Source organism: Cydia splendana, chromosome 24, assembly GCF_910591565.1.
Source record: "Cydia splendana chromosome 24, ilCydSple1.2, whole genome shotgun sequence".
Lineage (NCBI taxonomy): Eukaryota > Metazoa > Arthropoda > Insecta > Lepidoptera > Tortricidae > Cydia > Cydia splendana.
The window spans coordinates 4,302,960-4,322,781 of NC_085983.1; the positions used below are offsets into that span (position 1 = coordinate 4,302,960).

The following is a 19,822-nucleotide window of genomic DNA, read 5'->3' on the forward strand; positions in this document are numbered from 1 at the left end:
GATACCGTTATTAGATCATATCTACTTTCTGATGCAATAAGGCCCGATCACTAGATTTAAGCAACCAAAACATACGCAAGTCGGCTGACGGCAAGACGGCGGAAAAAAAGGTAAAATTGGTAAATTTTACCTATTTTTTTCCGTCCTACACTCATGGACAAATTTAGAGGAACGAAAAAAAAAGGTTTAATTACTAATTTTGTAATTAGGTGCTGTAATTAAGTAATTAAACCGTTTTTTATTGCGTTCCTCTAAAGTCCATGAGTATATAAAAATGGCTTCTAAAATGTTATATGGCTATAAAAACACACATGACATGTTAAATAGTACCACTGTCCCATAGGCCTACCAGTCCCATGGCACTGATCCATCAACATTGACAGATCGCATGTCAAAATATTTTACACACATTATACGCGCAAAAACGCATCAATTGAATGATTTCAATTATGATTCGCGGGATAAGCCTTATTGTGTTTTGGGTATGTGATCGATCTGTAATGTATAATTGTATGTGCAGTGTCAACCGCCGTAACAAAGAAAGAATACATAGTTCTCTGTTGTACAGATGTAGTGCATAATTGTTTTCCATCGTATTTTCTCGGAAACGTTCGTATTTGTCATGCTGCTTCGGCCAACCTCAGTACTTTTTGTACCGAGATTGACTGAAATAGCAAGACACGTTCGTACGTTTCCGTGATAATACGATGGAAAATAATTATGCACTACAGATGTAGTCAGATGGCTAACCCTGGAACGCGCAAGTGGCCCTAAGCACAGAATAAATACATAATAGTACTACCGTACAGAAAGGACACTTCCTACAAAACCGAAGTTTGACAGCGATTCAGGGTCGAATCATGCTATCCCTTTCTAATGTATGGCACTATCCCTTTCGGCTATTTAGGGTTGTCAAAATTCAAGTGATTATCTTATCTGTGGTCGTGCACGCAAAAGGACGTCAAGTGGTGCCAACCCTAATAATTGCTCGGAGCAATGCTGAGCCGAACGGAGCCGAGTTTAACCGAAGTCAGGAGTGTCTCCCCACTGCCCTAAGTAAAGTTACAACTGTTACATGTGATGCCCGCGTCTGTCTGTGTAATTGTGTATGACCAATCTATATCTACATGTGAGAAACATTTAAGTATTATTTTTAACCTTCAAAACAGTCTTGAATATTTTCGAAAAAAACATTCAAAAGTCAAACCGTCCGTCCGCCATTGTTGTCCCACGACATCGGAAAAAGAATAAAAATCAACCAGTAACAAGATATAGCACGGCAACTTTAATTATGCTGTCGACGAAATTCGGTACTAACCGCGCCACGTACTCTTTTGTATTCCACTGTTAGATGGTGGCGACACTTTGGACCGCATGTTTAACTTTGTGGTGTTTTTAAAATGAGAACATCCCACACTTGAACGTTCGAAATTCAAAAGAGGCTTCAAGAGCGGTTAGTGCCCTATCGAAAAAAAACCGTTTAAAGTTGTTCGATCTTCAAATGCGTTGTAATATGGATAGAGCGATCCCGCAGCGATTCGTATCTTTGAGGAAAATTTAATTAAACACCTGCCTGTTACTGTATTACCTATGTATTCTGATCAAAAATATATAAAAACAGTTCTGTTAGGTACATTAGATATATATAGACAGCCCAAACCGATGAACGTGAAATTTAGGACATATATTCTACATGTACTTACAATAGACCGTGCCAATAACAACCAACCAGACGTCCAAAATATAGCAGGATGCGAAGTCGTTAGTAGCTACGTATACCTAGGCTCCACGATCACCAACACCGGAGGTTGCGAAGATGAGATTCGGAGACGTTGCGCCGTGACTAGATCCTCGGTCGAAAAACTCACAAAGATTTGGAAGGACCGCAGAATAACCAGAAACACAAAGGTTCGGCTGATGAGATGCCTGGTATTTCCAATCTTTCTATACGGAGCTGAGACGTGGACGCTGAGGATGCAAGACCGTCGCAAGATTGACGCGCTGGAAATGTGGTGTTGGAGACGCTTGCTCAGAATCCCATGGACTGCACACCGTACCAACGCTTCGATTCTGAAAGAACTTAATGTCAAAGAGAGATTGTCGTCGACTGTGCAATTGCGAATCCTCAAATTCTTTGGACACATCACTCGTAACGAGGCCTCCATGGAACGCTTGGTGGTGCAAGGGAGAGTCGAAGGCAAAAGATCTCGTGGCCGCTCCCCAACACGATGGACAGACCTCATTAAGTCCATCACAGGAAATTCAGTCAACGATTGCTCCCACTCCACCAAAAACAGAGCCACATGGCGACGGATCGCAAGAGCTGCGGTGGCGCAGAAATCGACCGTGACATGCCCACGACCACTCTGTCAAGAGTGCACGACTAAGAAGAGACTTACAATAGAGCTTTACTAAGAAAGGATTTTGAAATAACCCTTAAGGGGGTTAGGGGAGGGCAGTGTTATAAATGTTGTTACCCAATGCTTTGAGAAGTATCAGACCATTTTTGCTGTTGAAATAAAACCTCGAAATGTGCAGAAGCGGTGATAAAATGACAAGTCATTCTGGCAACATTTCGACGTTTAAAAAAAAGTCTCATGATGGGTGCGTTCGCAATTTTCGGAAATCGGCATGTTTGTCAAAGTTAATAAGTTTAGGTCCGGGTAATTAAAAATTTAATTAATTATTATGCAGTGTGGAATTAAAAATACAAATTGCTCGTATTGTAGAGAGCCTCTGGCTTGGATAAAGAAATTGTAGATAACGCTTAGTTTATAATTTATAGCAACCACCATTGACCACAATCTTGTCATTATTTTCCTCGCGTTGTCCCGGCATTTTGCCACGGCTCATAGGAGCCTGGGGTCCGCTTGACAACTAATCCCGACGACATTGACCACAATCTTGTACTACAGCTAAAGTTATAATACTAATAATTTAAGGCCGTCAGAACGGTAGCCGGTTGCACCCGGTAAGATGTAAAGAAAACTTTTTCTTTGAAACAGATGCAAGGTTTTTGAGCCGCTTCCTCTAAAAACGGTTATTGAAACCCCAAGAGACCAGCGGATTCATTATGTGTCTTCGTTTTGGATATTTAAAAACGGACGTTTTATTGGCTGTGTCAGCAGCAGAAGTTTCTAAGCGGGTGAGGTGCTCAAAAGGATCTTCACGCGATCTATGGTAAAACATAATACAATTACGCTTAAGTGTATTTACGTCATTCGCGGATTTGCAGGTTATTTAAGAAGAAAAAATTGTCTTCTTAACTTTAGTGTAGATTTCAGAAGCCATTGTACTTAAAAGTTAGGTACATCTCACTAAATGCATAAAGGTATCAAATAAAATAACAAACCAAAATGCAATATCCGAAATGCACTTCGCTGGATCAGATACGAACTCAATCCAGCAAGTTATCTCAAGTCCACGGCCATTCAAAATCAACGCACTGACATACAGATCGCAACAGGAGATAGTACATAATGATATGTTCGCGTCCAATGACAAACTTAAACATGTCGACAGTCAAAAATTTAACGATATTTAAGATGTACAATTTGTAGGTGACCGCTCGACGACAGAGTCGTTTTCAACGGCAAGCTTAACTTTGTAACAGTCTCCAAATGACGTTCGAAGTACTTACAAAAATGGTCGGCGAACCACAAAGCCCGAAAAAACTCCAACAACAATTTATAAATGATTCGAATTTCGAACAAAAACCGTGGGACGGAAGAGGACGGGGATACGTCGGGTCAATTTGAAAATGGAATGTGGTCAGAGTAGGACGGTTAAACAATTTAAAGATGGCGGCGCTTTAATGAAAGAAGATTGGAGACAATTGTTTCGATTGATATTGATGGTTGGACCGTATATAATTTATTTATTGTGTAGGTAAAGATTTCTCTCTATGGTTTGATTTGGTCTTCGTTTGGGGTCATGCCATATCGTTGTGTCTATTTGTTGATATGACAGGAAAGAAGAAAGTTTGTCTATTGTTTTTAGGTTTGACAGTTCTAGCGATTAGCGTAAAGAATAAGCATGTAGATTCAGAAGAAGATAACTTGGCATAAATTAAATTGTGTCACAGCGGTAATGAAATCAAATTTGCGGAAAATGTACTAAAAAAAATAAGATTAAACATTTGTGCTTTGAAAATCAACAAAAACTCCTTAAAAGTATTCATAGTGACTCAGAATGAGTTCGCAACGAGTAGCTTCCTAACAGCAAACCGATTTGAAGTTTCATAAGCAGCATTGTAAGTAGCAGATTTGACTGTGGTCAGTACACAACTACCCTATCAACCATACTTCGATACTTTTACAACTATACTGCAAAACGTAATTCAAGACCAAAAAAAGTAAGAATGTTGCCACTGCAATAATCTGTTTGTAAAATAGTAAATTCCTTTTGATAAATAATCACGCTAAGATAATTTATTTATTAGTAATTTTACTCCTACGATTTAAAAAAGCACTTTTATTTACTTATTTTTACATATACAAGACGCGCTAGTAAAAAGTGGCAACATTGTCTTACTTTTTTTGGTCTTGATTTACGTTTTGCAGTTTAGCTAATTACTTCCACGTTATCCTTAACTAACATAAATAAAAACCAGAAAATACCCGACAAATGATCAGACAGATGTATCCTTTAAACAATTGGCACGCAAAAAAATAACCAAATCGATTTGAGCGGACCGAATTCCGTCCGGTACCGAAATAGGTACCTATTTTAATTGTTTAGGTATAAAAAATGTCCGCCATGTTTGATGTCCTTCACGCCTGACCAATCGGAGCGGGGAACGGATGTGTATAGGTTTTGGAAACTAAAATAGGTATAAATAACCTACCTACATACCTACATTTATCTCCACTGGTTTAAATAATTCAAATCGGCTGTGGTTATAAACTGACTCTACGATGTACAGAATTTACAATAGGCCCATTTGACTACTAGTCAAATAAATTTCTTTTTTCGAACTGATAAAACGATTTTGCTTCTATGGAATTCATATCTACTCTTTATAGTTTTGTACAGGTTTTAAAATAGAAATTGTGTCTAAAAATAACTGCTGTCTGCGTTTCTCTTTTAATCTTCTGGTGCTTTATTTCATGCACGGGGTAAAATAATTTATTTTAAATACATCATATCTAAATAAAACCTTAAAATTAACTACCTAAGTCTTGAGTCTAAATCTAAATTAAAATAACTAATTTCTACAAGACTTCGCGCTTAAAAATCTTAGGCCCACTTGCACCATTCTAATAACCCGGGGTTAACCGGTTAAACATGGAGTTACCATGGTTACCAGTACAAATTGACACTAGGTTAACGGTTTAACCGCTTAGTCCCGGGTTTGTGAAATGGTGCAAGTGGGCCTTAGTGTTTTGTGTCGTAAATCGAATCTTTTTTCGAGTATTTTCACGTCCTACAATTAAAAATAAAATGAATGATAATACTTAATCTGAATCATACATTGCGGGTAATACCAATAAGTAATTTAAGTCTTAAACACGTAAATAAAATATAATAAATACCGTCCCACCTCCAACGGACTACTGTAAAACCGGGCGGAGCGGCGGAAAGCGCCGAAATTCTAAAACGTAACAAATATAAGAGCCTCGGTAGAGAGTACCATTTTGTACCATTTGGAGTTTAAACTCTAGGTCCATGGGGTCCCAGCGCGCATAAGTTGTTCGCAGAAATCGCGAAGCGTCTGGTTGACGTAACTGGTGACCGAAGAGCTGGCGGCTACCTCGCACAACGTATCAGCATTGCGATACAGCGAGGAAATGCCGCCAGCATCCTTGGTACAATGCCTAAAGGGCCTATTTTAGATTTAAGCTAGTTATTAATTTCGTTTAGTAGTCTTAAACTATATTAAATTCATGAAAATATATCCCTTTCTTGATGTAGTACCTTACACGATAGGTACAGTCACCTGCAATAATATGTTACTTTTCGAAGGCCGCAAAAATATGTGACACAATCTTAATGCTCTACAAATAAGGTCGTGTCAGATATTTTTGCGGCCTTCGAAGAATAACATATTATTGTAGGTGACTGTACACAGTTTTTGATTCTTCGCATAATAATTATTTTTGCTCTATTACACCCAAGCAAAGCTTGAAGCCTTGAACTTATTATAGGGTATTTGACTACTAGTCAAATCAGTTTCTTTTTTCGAACTGTCAAAACGATTTTGATACTATGGACAAAGACATATGTAACTTCGTATAAGACGAATAAAGTCTAAGGAAAAAACGTACCTCAGAATTCAAGTAAAAGTCATTCTCGAATAGATGCCGCACACACCTTTAGCCTATCCTCGGCTAGATGGCGTGACGACACCGTTTCATATTTAACAATTTTAACACATATATATCAGTGAATGAACATGGATCAAAATGATATAAAAATAATAAAATCATTTATCCATATATATACATTTTTTGATAACTTTATACGTTTTAATTTTGAGTTTTAGTCGTGTGTCGATAGATGGCAGTAAATTTACAGTGACTACAAAATTTACAATGACAGGACCCCTCTATACTATCTATTCTTTTTGCTATGGAATTTATATGAAACACTAGCATGTGACGTCGAAATCAAATTACCTACTCTTATATGTAGTTATATGCGGGATTTAAAATAGAAATTGTATCTTAAATTTACTACTGTCTATGTTTCTCTATTAATCTTCTGGTGCTTTATTTCATGCATGGTGTAAAATAATTTATTTTAAATACAGTCAAATACCCTATTGATTTTAATTTTGCGAAGAAAAGGGTTAAAATAATTTTAAACCACGATATTTTAGACTAATTCAATAATCGCTTGAACTAGCTTTCTACTACCACTTGATACGAATTTCTTTTATATTCAAATTTACAATTACACATGCGTGGGAACACTTTCTATCTACATTAAATATTAGATCGTATCTATATTCAATTAATCTTAATTTCTGAGAACTCTTTGAAGCAAGCCGAAAATTTTACATTATATAAAAAACCACTACTACTTAATACGTTTTCGGTAAAGGAAAACATCGTGACATTGTGAGATTCATGAAGAATTTTTTAGATGTTATGCGAAGCCTCGACCTCTCATAAAACTAGAGTAGTTATATGAAAAAAAATAATATTCTGACACAGGTCCAGACATCACCCTAAAAAACCTGACAGAACGGTTATTTCTCCAAAAATCATAACCTTTCGTGGGCTACTAGTCCCTTAACTTGCCAACATACACTGTAGCATAATCTTCCCTTTGCTCTGACAAACTCTGAACTCTTTGCGAACTTCTAGTCAATAATTCAGGTTTTTAAAAAACCTTGGTACTCGACAAGTCCCCCGCATTCCTGACAAAGGATCAAGAACACTTTAAACTCTCGCGTTTTGTACACATATTTAATTACACAAACGGGTCTACCGATGAAATTATATCGCGGTAGACCCGTTTGTGTAATTAAATAAGGATCAAAAATCCTGACAGGTCAGGGGAAATCCTGACCACATCTCTTCTCCGCTCCGCTTGACTACAACCAATAGGATCGGTTGATTCTCGCACTCGATATGCGGTCAAATTATGTTTTTTGAAAAACAAATTTTAGCCAGCTTGAAATGAATGTAGTATGATACCTTTGGGTGCTTTATGCACACTAGTGTCCCATCCCCTCCCCTGACGCAACCCCCCCTTTTAGCATGAAGTATGTCATGGTTGACAGTTTTTTTTTAGGGAAGGTATACAATATAGGATAAAAAGTGTCAATGTATGAAATAATCCCTATTAAATTCTTAACAGAAAAGGTTATATTCATTTGTATTATTTGATGCACCATATTCATGTTACATTTGTAGATGAACTTCGACATAACCGTTGAACAAGCTGGTTTTCCCCATACGATTTCTGTCAGTACTATCACGTACTATGTTATATTTCAACAAGTTAATACATGAATATGGTGAGTCTTATCAAAAAGTTGCATATAACCTTCATGTTTAAAAATTATTAAGTATTATTTCATACCTTGCCACTTTTTCCTAACTCTAATACTTTTCTCAAAAATCAAAATAAACCGTCAACCGGGACATATTTCATGCTAAAAGGGGGGGTTGCGTCAGGAGCAGGGGTGGGGACGCTAGTGCACACTAGCGTTGCGTAAATGACCATACCCAAAGGTATCATACTACATTCATTATATGCTGGCTATAATTTGTTTGTCTTCTCCATACATTAGAACATAACGACCGAATGAATATGTTAATAGCGATCAATACGTTAACAAAGCTCAAACTTGCAATTGGTCTATCAGTTCAGTGAATTATTTACCTCACAAAAACCGCTGACGCAACCTAACAATCGACATTGTCACGGCGCAGTGATCCACGGATCTATAGATCATGGATCACTTTCGGCGCGCGCGTGACAGTCACGGCCAAGGTTACTACGGTGTTATGCAATTTTAGTTATTTTTAGGTTTAGAATGGAGTTAAATTGCTGAAAACTATAGTCATGACATTTTACACATATTTAATTACACAAACGGGTCTACCGCGATATAATTTCATTGTTTTTTACCTTAAAATTTAATTTAACTTGTGTACAAAACGCGAGATTTTAAAGGGTTACATGACGTTTTATTCCAATGTTTAAAGGTTTTAGTATAATTTAGGATACTTACCTAATCGAAATTCGGAACCGAAAAGCGCTGGTGGCCTAGACTTTCCCGCTCGTAGGTACCAATGAGTTTTTCGGATCTTATTATGTATGAAATATCATTTGATATTTGCCAGTCGCTTTTCGGTGAAGGAAAACATCGTGAAGAAACCGGACTAATCCCAATAAGGCTCAGTTTTACCCTCTGGGTTGGAAGGTCAGATGGCAGTCGCTTTCGTAAAAACTAGTGCCTACGCCAATTCTTGGGATTAGTTGCCAAGCGAACCACAGGCTCCCATGAGCCGTGGCAAAAATATAATAACGCAAGGAAGATGATGATATGATTATGCTGAAATAAGCCACACGGGTAGGGTTACCAGATATCAGTAATTTTCCTGACATGTCAGGAATTTTGGCCGTTTGTCAGGAATGCGGCCGGAATACGAAAATGTTAGGATTTTTTGTGAATTAGCAGATTTTTCTATTATGCAAGTACCTAAAAGGTACATTATTCAAATTTACTTACATAAATCCAAACGAAATTAAACTAATATAAAAAAATGTATCTAGCATACATAGATATCGCTTACGGCTAGCCCGATCACAGTCGCTGTTAGGAGGTCCAGGAAAAATATTCGCAAATTTTGTCATTTTGTCAGGAAATCCCGAATTTGTATCTAGTAACCCTACACACGGGTGCTTCTACTTCTTTCACTACAATGAAAAAGTCAATGTATGACCACTATACCCGCCTTTTAAGTACAATAATCAACCCTTTTACAACTTTTTCCATTGACAGTCCTACCTCAGTGGCACCGCTATCGACAAATCCTTATCCTTCTTTTTTATTCTAATTCTTATCCTAACCCTTCTTTTGTATTAAAAGATACAAAATCAACTGGCGACGGTTTTTTTGACCAACTGTTAAACCGCTATTTAGGTGACAGTTATTGACAGGTTTATGGCGTTCTTTGACAGAGTTTTGGGTAATTGTTAATGGATGTGGGTTGGTAATTGGCTTAGATCTTGGTAATTTTTACCGCAAAATTGGATGAAAAGCGTCTATGGAAATTATTGTCTTATTATGTACCTAGATTTAGTTGTCAAGCGGACCCCAGGCTCCCATGAGCCGTGGCAAAATGCCGAGATAACGCGCGGGAGAAGAAGATTTACCTACAGTATATTACCAGATTGTTTCTTATTTCTTCAATATCAGTACAATTCAGTTAATTTCAAGTGTGCTTATTTAAATCAATGTTCCTCATAACTCATAATCATTGAGTTTTGTTTCATATTTAACCTACAATATCTGGGAGAGCTCGGAAAACATATAACAACTCAAAAATGCGCGTTTTCCCAGAGATAAGACCTAGCTAGATCGATTTTTCGCCACCGAAAACCCCTATATAGCAAATTGGATCGAAATTGTTAGAGCTGTTTCGGAGGTCCCCGAAATATATATAAACAAGTATTGCTTAAAGGTATGTATAAGATGTTATATTGTAGGTAGAGAATGTAAAAAATGCAATCTCGAAGCATGATTGGCGATTCGAGATTTCACGCGAAAATTTCGAGATACTTTCGAGATTGAGATTAGAGTACGAGCAGGTAAAATAAAAAAAAAACTCGCACGGGTTATCAAATTATACACCTAACCTAAACCTTCCGAGTAAAATGGCGTGCTCTTATGAAGGCCAAGAATCATTTTGGACCATCGCGCCAAACTATAGTTCGTTTTTTTTTTGCATTAGAAAGAACTTGAAAGAAGGTAAGCGATCTTGACATGTATTTTAATTGAAAAACACTTTAAAAATCAGTAACTATTACTTTTGAAAGCAGAAGAATATAAATGATCGTATTAGATTCGTGATTGTTACATATTTGCGGTAACTTATTTTTAAAATGTGTCTTTCAATTAAAAGACACATCAAGATTGTTTACCTTATTTCTAATGCTAAAAAAAACGAACTATAGTAAGTAAACCTTCCTCAAGAATCACTCTATTGATAGGTGAAAACCGCATGAAAATCCAGTAGTTTTTGAGTTTATCGCAAACATAGCACGCAAACAGACAGACGCGGCGGGGGACTTTGTTCTTTAAGATGTAGGTAGTGATTTTGCCAAAATTCTGTTATTCGGAAATTTTGCAAAATACAACGCCATAAATTCATAACGCATAACTAATTTATAATTTACAAGTTCCCGAAACCCAATAAATCATAAACCTCAAACCCCTTTTCTAAAACCCCTTTGTGTCTCGTAATCCCTTTACCACTGAATAGACTTAAAGACTTACGGGTTTAAGTCACCACTACACTAATTAGGAACAGTAGCCCTTACAAAAAATAACTTCATTTGAAAATGGACCTTACCTTTTATTATTTTAAGTTGACATTTAAATATCACATTACATGCAACCGGAATTTTTGTCATTTGCATTCAAGGGACATTTCTAACGCGTTCTATTATACACCTTGTTATAATGACTTTAAGTTGATATTTCATTGATATAGAAATGTGTGTGTCGGTTGCTCGTATAATCGGGCAGATCATGAAATTCCTAGGCATATTGTGAAGCGTTAAAATCATTGTCTCGTTCCCTGGGTCGACTAGGGCTTCTATTTCTAGACAGTTTGCCCTTCAGGCATCTGAAGCAACCTAACGAACATGTCCTACCTATCTACTTATTGGTTTAATGCAAAGATAATTTAGTATAGACGCGTATTGTCAAAGTAAATTTTGTAGTAACAGTAAATTTACTGCCATCTTTAAACACAGGATTATAACTTTTAGAACGCCATTTGACTTTGATCCTTGCTCTCACACTGATATGTGTTAAAATTCTTAAATATCAAACGGTGTCGTCTACACGAGTATAGGCCAAAGTTATGGCCATCTTTTCGAGCATAAGTATTTTCTTGATTTTCGGAGGCACGTTTTTTTCTTAGACTTTATTTATCATATACAGAGTTTATTTATCTTACACAGGAACTTTACGATCTGCCTGTTATTACGAACGGCCGCCGCGCCTACATAATAATATGGAATGTTGAGTGGGAACGACAGATCTTATTGTCTAAGTGCGGGAGATCATTTTTGATTGAACGTGGTGCTGATTGACATACAATGGGTTGTGTTTTAACTTTTAAGCTCTTGAGTATGAATGGAAGAAAATTATGCTTTGTAGATGTTGACAGTTACATAGTCTAAATAATATACAGTCGCCATCAGATATATCGGAGCGTACAAGGCGCTCACAAATATCTGAACACGCTTCTATTGTCAAGGCGTTAGAGTGCGTGTTCAGATATTGTGAACACCTTTTTCCGCTCCGATATATCTAATGGCGACTGGACAAGAAGACGAATTTTATCTGAGCTTCTCTCTGCTCAGCCCGATGAAGTTGATGAAGTTCAGGATAAGATGGTTATTTTTTACTTACACTATGTGAGGAAAAAAACAGAATCGGTGATTTTATCTAATTAAATTCTCATTCTCTGTAACTGTGTCTTGTCTTGCGCGAATTTTATAGCGGATTCAGTTGAGGCGGATTCTTTTGTTAGAGATTCTCTCTCTCTATTCCTCAGCGATATGCGCCCACTGTTGGGCATTTGCCTCTCCAAATCTCCTCCAAGCAGCCCAATTTGCTGCTTCTCTCCTCCAGAGTGGACATTTCAATCAATGTACCATCAAATCAATGTGCTCGAGATTCGCAATCAAATTTGTCAAACCGTCGTCGGATCATTTTTTAGGGTTCCGTACCCAAAGGGTAAAACGGGACCCTATTACTAAGACTCCGCTGTCCGTCCGTCCGTCCGTCCATCCGTCCGTCCGTCCGTCTGTCACCAGGCTGTATCTCACGAACCGTGATAGCTAGACAGTTGAAATTTTCACAGATGATGTATTTCTGTTGCCGCTATAACAACAAATACTAAAAACTGGGGCTCCCATACAACAAACGTGATTTTTGACCGAAGTTAAGCAACGTCGGGCGGGGTCAGTACTTGGATGGGTGACCGTTTTTTATAGCCGTTTTTTTGCATTATGGTACGGAACCCTTCGTGCGCGAGTCCGACTCGCACTTCCCCGGTTTTTTTGTAACATTTTAAACTTAACTGTCCCCTAATTTTTCTACAATTTAAGAAGAACTTAGTTTGCTATTAAATTATCCAGTTAACGTTGTTTTTCTTCTTCCCCAGGTGAATACCTGCTTCAAGGTGAGCTGCCTCGCGAGCTCGTCAGCGGGGAGTCGCTGGAGCTGCTGGAGGAGGCGCTCCAGCTGGTGGAACTAGGAGACGAGGCCAAGGATGATCAGCCACAGGTATGCAGGAATTGTGCGCTAGATGGCGTTGTTTGGTGGTGCCACAAACTTGAACCGCGCTTGCCACGAAACGCTCCGAGCCTGACGGCTTACCGCGAACACGTTCGACGTGTTGCTCCTCTGCCGCACTTGTAAGTTCATACGTAAGTGTGACAGTGAGGCAACACGTCGAAAGTGGTTCGCGGTAGGCACGCTCGGCGCTGACGCACGCCATAGGTACAGTCACCACTTGGGATTGTTATGCCATTTAGGGTTCTTGCTAAATTGGAAATTCTATAGCGTAAGTATTGAACAACCAATTTAGTTAGGACCTTAAATGGCGCAACAATCGCGGAGCGTGATGGTACATTGATTGAAATTCTTAAAATGTATAACGTGCGTTCAAGCTCGAGTAGAAATAGAGTAAATAAAAATTTACTCTATTTCTACTCGATCGTTACTGCTATCGATCACTATACGGCATTCTTTATACTACGTCGGTGGCGAACAAGCCCGGCTGATGATAAGCAGTCTCCGTAGCCTATGGGCGCCTGCAACCCCAGAGGTGTTACATGCGCGTTGCCGACCCTAACACTCCGCACCCTCGTTGAGGTCTGGCAACCTTACTCACCGGCAGGAACATATACAAGTAGGGTCTAGTGTTATTTGGCTGCGGTTTTCAGCATTCAGGGGTGTTTTTCGGTAGCATTACGAATGAAGAGGTATTACGAAGAGTGAAAGAGAAGAGGATGATATTGAACACCATCAACAACAGACGGGGAAAAATTATTGGACATTTGTTACGGCACGACAACTTCTTTAAAACCATCATAGAAGGCAAGATAAAAGGAGGCAGGGGCAGAGCAAGACGTAGCTATGTAGACCAAATAAAAGAAAAAGCTGGTGTCGTGTCGTATCAAGAGGTCAAATATGGCTTATGAGAGGGAGAAATGGAAAATACTCCACCGACAAGAGGATACCTCTTTGAAGAAGAAGAAGATGGATATGTGACTTGCATCAGTAGTTGATGAAGTTGTTGTTGCAGGCGGTAGAGGGCAGCAGCAGCGACAGCGCCATGCTGCACCCGGCGATGCGGCATGTGCCGCACCACCTCGCGCACTACCAGCACCAGGTCAGCTCCTACACTTAATATCTTTTATAGCCTGTGTCCCACTCCTGGGTAAGGGCCTCCCCTGTCTTCCGCCACTCGTCACGGCTTTGTGCATGCTCCCGCCAGTCGCCACAAAATGAGTCCAGGTCGTTCACCATATCATTTTTGGCCTGCCTCTGCCTCGGGTGATCTGTGGTTCTACACTTATTAATACCCTTTTATTTCGCGCTCCAGTGCCGAGCGCCACAGGCCCCCTTATAGTGACCCCACGCATGTCCCGAGCGTCGGCGTCAAGTCAACTCTATATCTGCTGCTAGACGCAACGTTGATGCAACTGCGCAGCAACGCCATTTTCCATAGCACCGTCTAGACGCTGATGCTCAAGAGACGCTAGAGTAGGGCGAAGCTTTTTGGGATACGCTGATAGCCCTCCAGTGCCATACCAAAAAGTAGAGAGAGATAAAAAGTATTCTAAATAGAAAATCGCTGTGACGATAGGTATTTATCTGAGAATATATACCTAACTATGTATTTGATTGCTTAACGTTTCTGACATACTGCCGGGCCAGACAGTACCTACAGAATCTTAGTTAACTTCGTTCGTACAGTTTCATTGTTTTAAACTTTAAAGTATATTTAAAGGTGATGTTAAACTCGTAACACTTACTCGTCGAAGCTTTGCAAACCACTATTATTTCTTTTACATACTTGTTAATTCTCTTCCCAATTGTCGCAAAAAAGGTCTTAAAAACTATATTACAAACACTTGTAACATTCACCATCGAAACCCTTAAACACCTTTGACACGTACGCCAAGCGGCGGTGCCTACAGAAAAAGGGATAGACGTTTAGGATAAGATAAATGATGGTGGTGACACTGGGAGCATGCCACACACGACGGCGCGGCGCAATGTTCGAGATGGTTGGCTTGTTTTAAAACAATTTTGGATTTATTGAATGACCGAAACAAAACCTTAAAAATAATCAAGTTTACATGTAAGATACAAGTTTACAAATGCTACAAATGCAAATTAGCAAATGCCTTGACCCAGACAAAACAATGATGATATCCGCAACAGGCTGCGTCATGTTGTCTAACGGAAATTAAAAAAAAAATCAAATAAAAATAATTTATTTTCAGACACATAAGAACTTGCATACAATGTCAAACAAAATATATTCAAAACCTAAAAAACATCATTTTGGCGTTACAACGGCTTTCTATTGCGTCACTGGTTACTGTGTATAAAAAAATAGCATAAACGAGAAAAATAGCAATATATAGATATTTATGCCGCGTATGTACGTTTAAAAGACATAGTTGGTAATTAGCTTTACGCATCTCTGCAAGAAGTTTGAAAAATGTACAGATGTAGTTCATAATTGTTTTTCATCGTATTTTCTCGGAAACGTTCGTATTGGTCAAGCTACTTCAGCCAACTTCAGCACCACTGTACTTTTTGTACCGAGACTGACTGAAATAGCAAGACATGTTCGTACGTTTCCGTGAAAATGCTTTGGAAAATAATTAAGCAATACATCTGTAACTAGGTGAGACCAAAGCGTATCGTCTCCGCTGGCTTGGCCATCTCGAAAGGATGGGTGAAGATCGGGCAGCCAAAAGGGCCTACTTGGGTCGACCAACTGGACGCCGTCCTGTTGGTCGTCCTAAATACCGTTGGGCAGATAGAGTGGAGGCAGATCTCCGTGAGCTCGGCGTCGGCGAAAGCTGGCGGGATACCGCTCTGGACCGATCAAAGTGGCGTGCTCTGTGTTGGAGGCCAAGACTCATTTTGGGTCACCGCGCCAACCAAGTAAGTAAATAAGTACATCTGTTACTTATTATCGACATGAAACATCTCTGCTGATGTCTTGGTGCCGGAAAGGGAAAGCTACGGAACCAAGTCAGCCCTATTTTCTACATGCGAACTTAAAAACCGACAACTAATTCTCTCTTATAACTTAGTTCAAACTTTACTCGAGTGCCAAAGATGGATTTTTCCTATAAATATAATAAATAATATTTCAGCCTATATACGTCCCACTGCTGGGCACAGGCCTCCTCTCATGCGCGAGAGGGCTTGGGCTTTAGTCCCCACGCTAGCCCAATGCGGATTGGGGACTTCACATACACCTTTGAATTTCTTCCCACATGTATGCAGGTTTCCTCACGATGTTTTCCTTCACCGAAAATCTAGTGGTAGTAGTGGTAAATATCAAATGACATTTCGTACATAAGTTCCGAAAAACTCATAAATATAAATATAAATATAAATACCAGAAAAAGCTACCCGCTTTCTCCCCTCTTTTAAGCCCATGGCGGCAAAGCCTTAACCGGTGTCATATCATATATCATTCGATTGACTATTACAAGAATAGGACAAATTGTGTGTTTGTTTAAAAATGCGGCTACCGTGGTTTAAAATAAAACTAACGATGTCCAGTACCTAAATTTCTAAGCTCTAGCAACAGTGATTACATACTTAATTTAAATAACAATTAACACGTTTCTTTAAATAAATATAACTTCGTTAAATTACAAAAATAAATATTAGTCAAAAATTGGAAAATATTGCAAAAAAAATGGTTAAATTAATTAGATGTCGTTGAACTGTCAAACTCAACATCTTTCCTGCTGAGTACAGTCAGTAATACTATTAGCTAAACAACTTTTCATACAAACTTTTATTCATTTATCATCAGGGGGGGACATTTTCTCTGCAGCTGACTGTACTCCGGATCTTTCTACCCCATTTCACCCCCTTAGAGATTATTAAGTTAAAATCTTATTTATATTTAACTAACCACTTTCACATTTATTTATATTACTAGAAGAACAGAAAAATAGCGGTGGTGGCCGAGTGGATATGACGTCCGACTTTCAATCCGGAGGTCGCGGGTTCAAATCCTGGCTCGTACCAATGAGTTTTTCGGAACTTATGTACGAAATATCATTTGATATTTACCACTAGCTTTTCGGTGAAGGAAAACATCGTGAGGAAACCTGCATACATCTGCGAAGAAATTCAAAGGTGTATGTGAAGTCCCCAATCCGCATTGGGCTAGCGTGGGGACTTATAGCCCAAGCCCTCTCGCGCATGAGAGGAGGCCTGTGCCCAGCAGTGGGACGTAATATAGGCTGAAATGATGACTAGAAGAACTCTTCGGTTACTTAACTTACTTGAATCGTCTTATCCATTCCTAAGTAAATACTAACACAAATCGGAGGTCATCGACACCCGAATCGATTCGACAATCGACTCCGTCCGACGGCATGTGGACAACCATTAATCGATGTCCGATTATTATAATCGATATTTCGATCAATACGATCTGATACTGATTCTGTTATCTGTGGATTGTCGTTGTTAAACTTTTGAATTGTAGTTTGGAGTTTATATTTTATAATATCTTAAGTTTTTTACTTAACGGCAAAATTACGTACATAAATATCTGCACTTAGTGTAAATTTTATTCGATAACGTAGGTAAAGTGTCATTCTATGGAACTTGCTAACTATGTAAACAAACCGCCATATTGAACTCATCATTCAGTGAAAATTTTAATATGGCGGTTTGTTTACATAGTTAGCAAGTTCCATAGAATGACACTTTACACGTTTGCATTAAATGTCACTTTGTATGGGAGTTTTTAGTTTCCGAAACGTCCCGCTTGGCGCGCTGTTCAAAATCCCATACAAAAATACATAACGCAAACGTCACGCTATCGAATGAAAGGACCATGGGCAACTTTGTATGGAGCCTGGACCCAACGCCAATAGAAATGAGAGTAAGGTCATTAGATAGGTATTTCTATGTACTTCATTTTGTTCTATGGGCACCAAGCGGAATTCCATCGCAGAACTGAGATATTGGTAGTTTAGCCAAAATCTCGTCACCCTTATTACCTAGGCAATAGAGACTGAGTAAAGTAAATTAATTGCTGCAGGGTAGATGTTCGCGCACCGCCGGGCGAGCACACCGAATGATTTGCCGCGCTCGCCCGGCGGTGGACTCTATTGCCTAGGTAATAAGGGTGACGACATTTTGACTAAAATACCAATTACTCAGTTCTGCAATGGAATTCCGGTTGGTGCCCATAGAACGAAATAAAGCACAGATAAATACCTATCTAATGACCTAACTCTCAACTCTGTTGGTTTTGGGGCAATTTTGACGCATAGTCCTTTACAATAGGGATTCGACTTTCTTAATAACTCACAATATTTTTCAACTTAACAAGTTAAGTGAAGAATAACCAATGGAAAATGAACTCTAACGTAATGTAATTATGCTCAATATTTGAATGACAATTCTTTTGCATTATGACTGTGAATTTTATAATTCCTCCGCCGATAATTTAAATGAAGACTGTCACACTTACATTTACTGTTCCATAACATATGTTACAGATGTGTATAAATGTTTTCCATCGTATTTTCTAGGAAACGTTCGTATTTGTCATGCTACTTCAGTCAACCTCAGTACTTTTTGTACGGAAACTGACTGGAATAGCAAGACACGTTCGTACGTTTCCGTGAGAATACGATGGAAAATAATTATGCACTACATCTGTAGTGTACAGTCACCTGCAATAATATGTTACTCTTCGCAGGCCGCAAAAATATGTGACACGCTCTTATGGCTCTACAAATAAGATCGTATCAGATATTTTTGCGGCCTTCGAAGAGTAACATATTATTGCAGGTGACTGTACAATACCTAAGAGGCTAGCTTAACATATCCTTCAGTTACGGGTAAGCTTTGTGAGCCCAGATCGTCATTATGCGATAGCTTTTAGTATTCAAGTCAAACCCTAGGTATCCCATGACTGGGCGAGGTGTCAGTCACTGGCCACGCCCCGCTTTGAGCTGTCTGTCCGTCTGTCTTGCGGTCGTGGCTTGTGGCTTGAGTAGGAATTGGAATCTACTAATGTTATGGTAACTGTACAGGGTGATTCATGAAACGTGAGCAGGACTAATCCTGCACACTCAGTAACTGATAATTGATCGATCACCGTCGTATTTAGGTGAAACAACCACACTTTTTCCTATTTTTAAACTTTTTGGTGAGGGCAAATTTAACTATCTACAATCATGGTCACTCTACAAGACCTAATTAATAAACATAAAACCTCTTTAACCTTCGGCGAAACTGTTTTGCTTTTACAGAAATTTTGAGTGCGCCGTTTAGAAACAAATTATTTTACTTATTTACCTATACTTTATTGCACATAAAATAATCTGTACTCAAATGGTGGACTTAATGCCTTAAGGCATCCTCTACCAGTCAAGAATACATATATTGCACTTGCAACAAACCAATCATAAATTCCAATGAATTCTAGCGTATTTTTTGCCACTCACCCGAAGGTAATCCGTATTGGAAATCTGTCACATTGTTGGTTCAAGACTAGAATGTTAACCATAGACAAACAACTTGCCTACACGGTAGCAGATTGTGCTTTTTAGGTTATGAGCGGTGGGGTATTGTCGATGGTTAGTATCGATATTTTGGATCATATTATTTCGTCGGTAAAACTCGCTACTAGGTAATAAGTAGGTATATAGTTCGTTTTTTTAGCATTAGATTTTATTTGAAAAATGCTTTTTAAAAATCAGTTACTATTTACTTATGAAAGCAAAATAATGTATTTAATCGTATATGATTCAGAATTGTTACATATTTGCCGTGACTTATTTTTCAAAAGAGTTTTTAATAAAAAGACACGTCAAGACTCGTCAAGATCTT

The 19,822-nt window shown here is 38.7% G+C and overlaps 1 protein-coding gene across 3 annotated transcripts in view; it reads left to right on the forward strand.

Annotated features, from left to right (window-relative positions):
- LOC134802315 (segmentation protein cap'n'collar-like) overlaps positions 1 to 19,822 on the forward strand; it is a 183,006-nt gene that overhangs the window by 107,414 nt on the left and 55,770 nt on the right. For all 3 annotated transcript variants that reach the window (XM_063774907.1, XM_063774905.1, XM_063774906.1), the window contains 2 exons: positions 12,861 to 12,982; positions 14,007 to 14,093. In XM_063774907.1, coding sequence (XP_063630977.1) covers positions 12,861 to 12,982; positions 14,007 to 14,093 — 209 coding nt within the window. The remainder of the gene's footprint in view (positions 1 to 12,860; positions 12,983 to 14,006; positions 14,094 to 19,822) is intronic.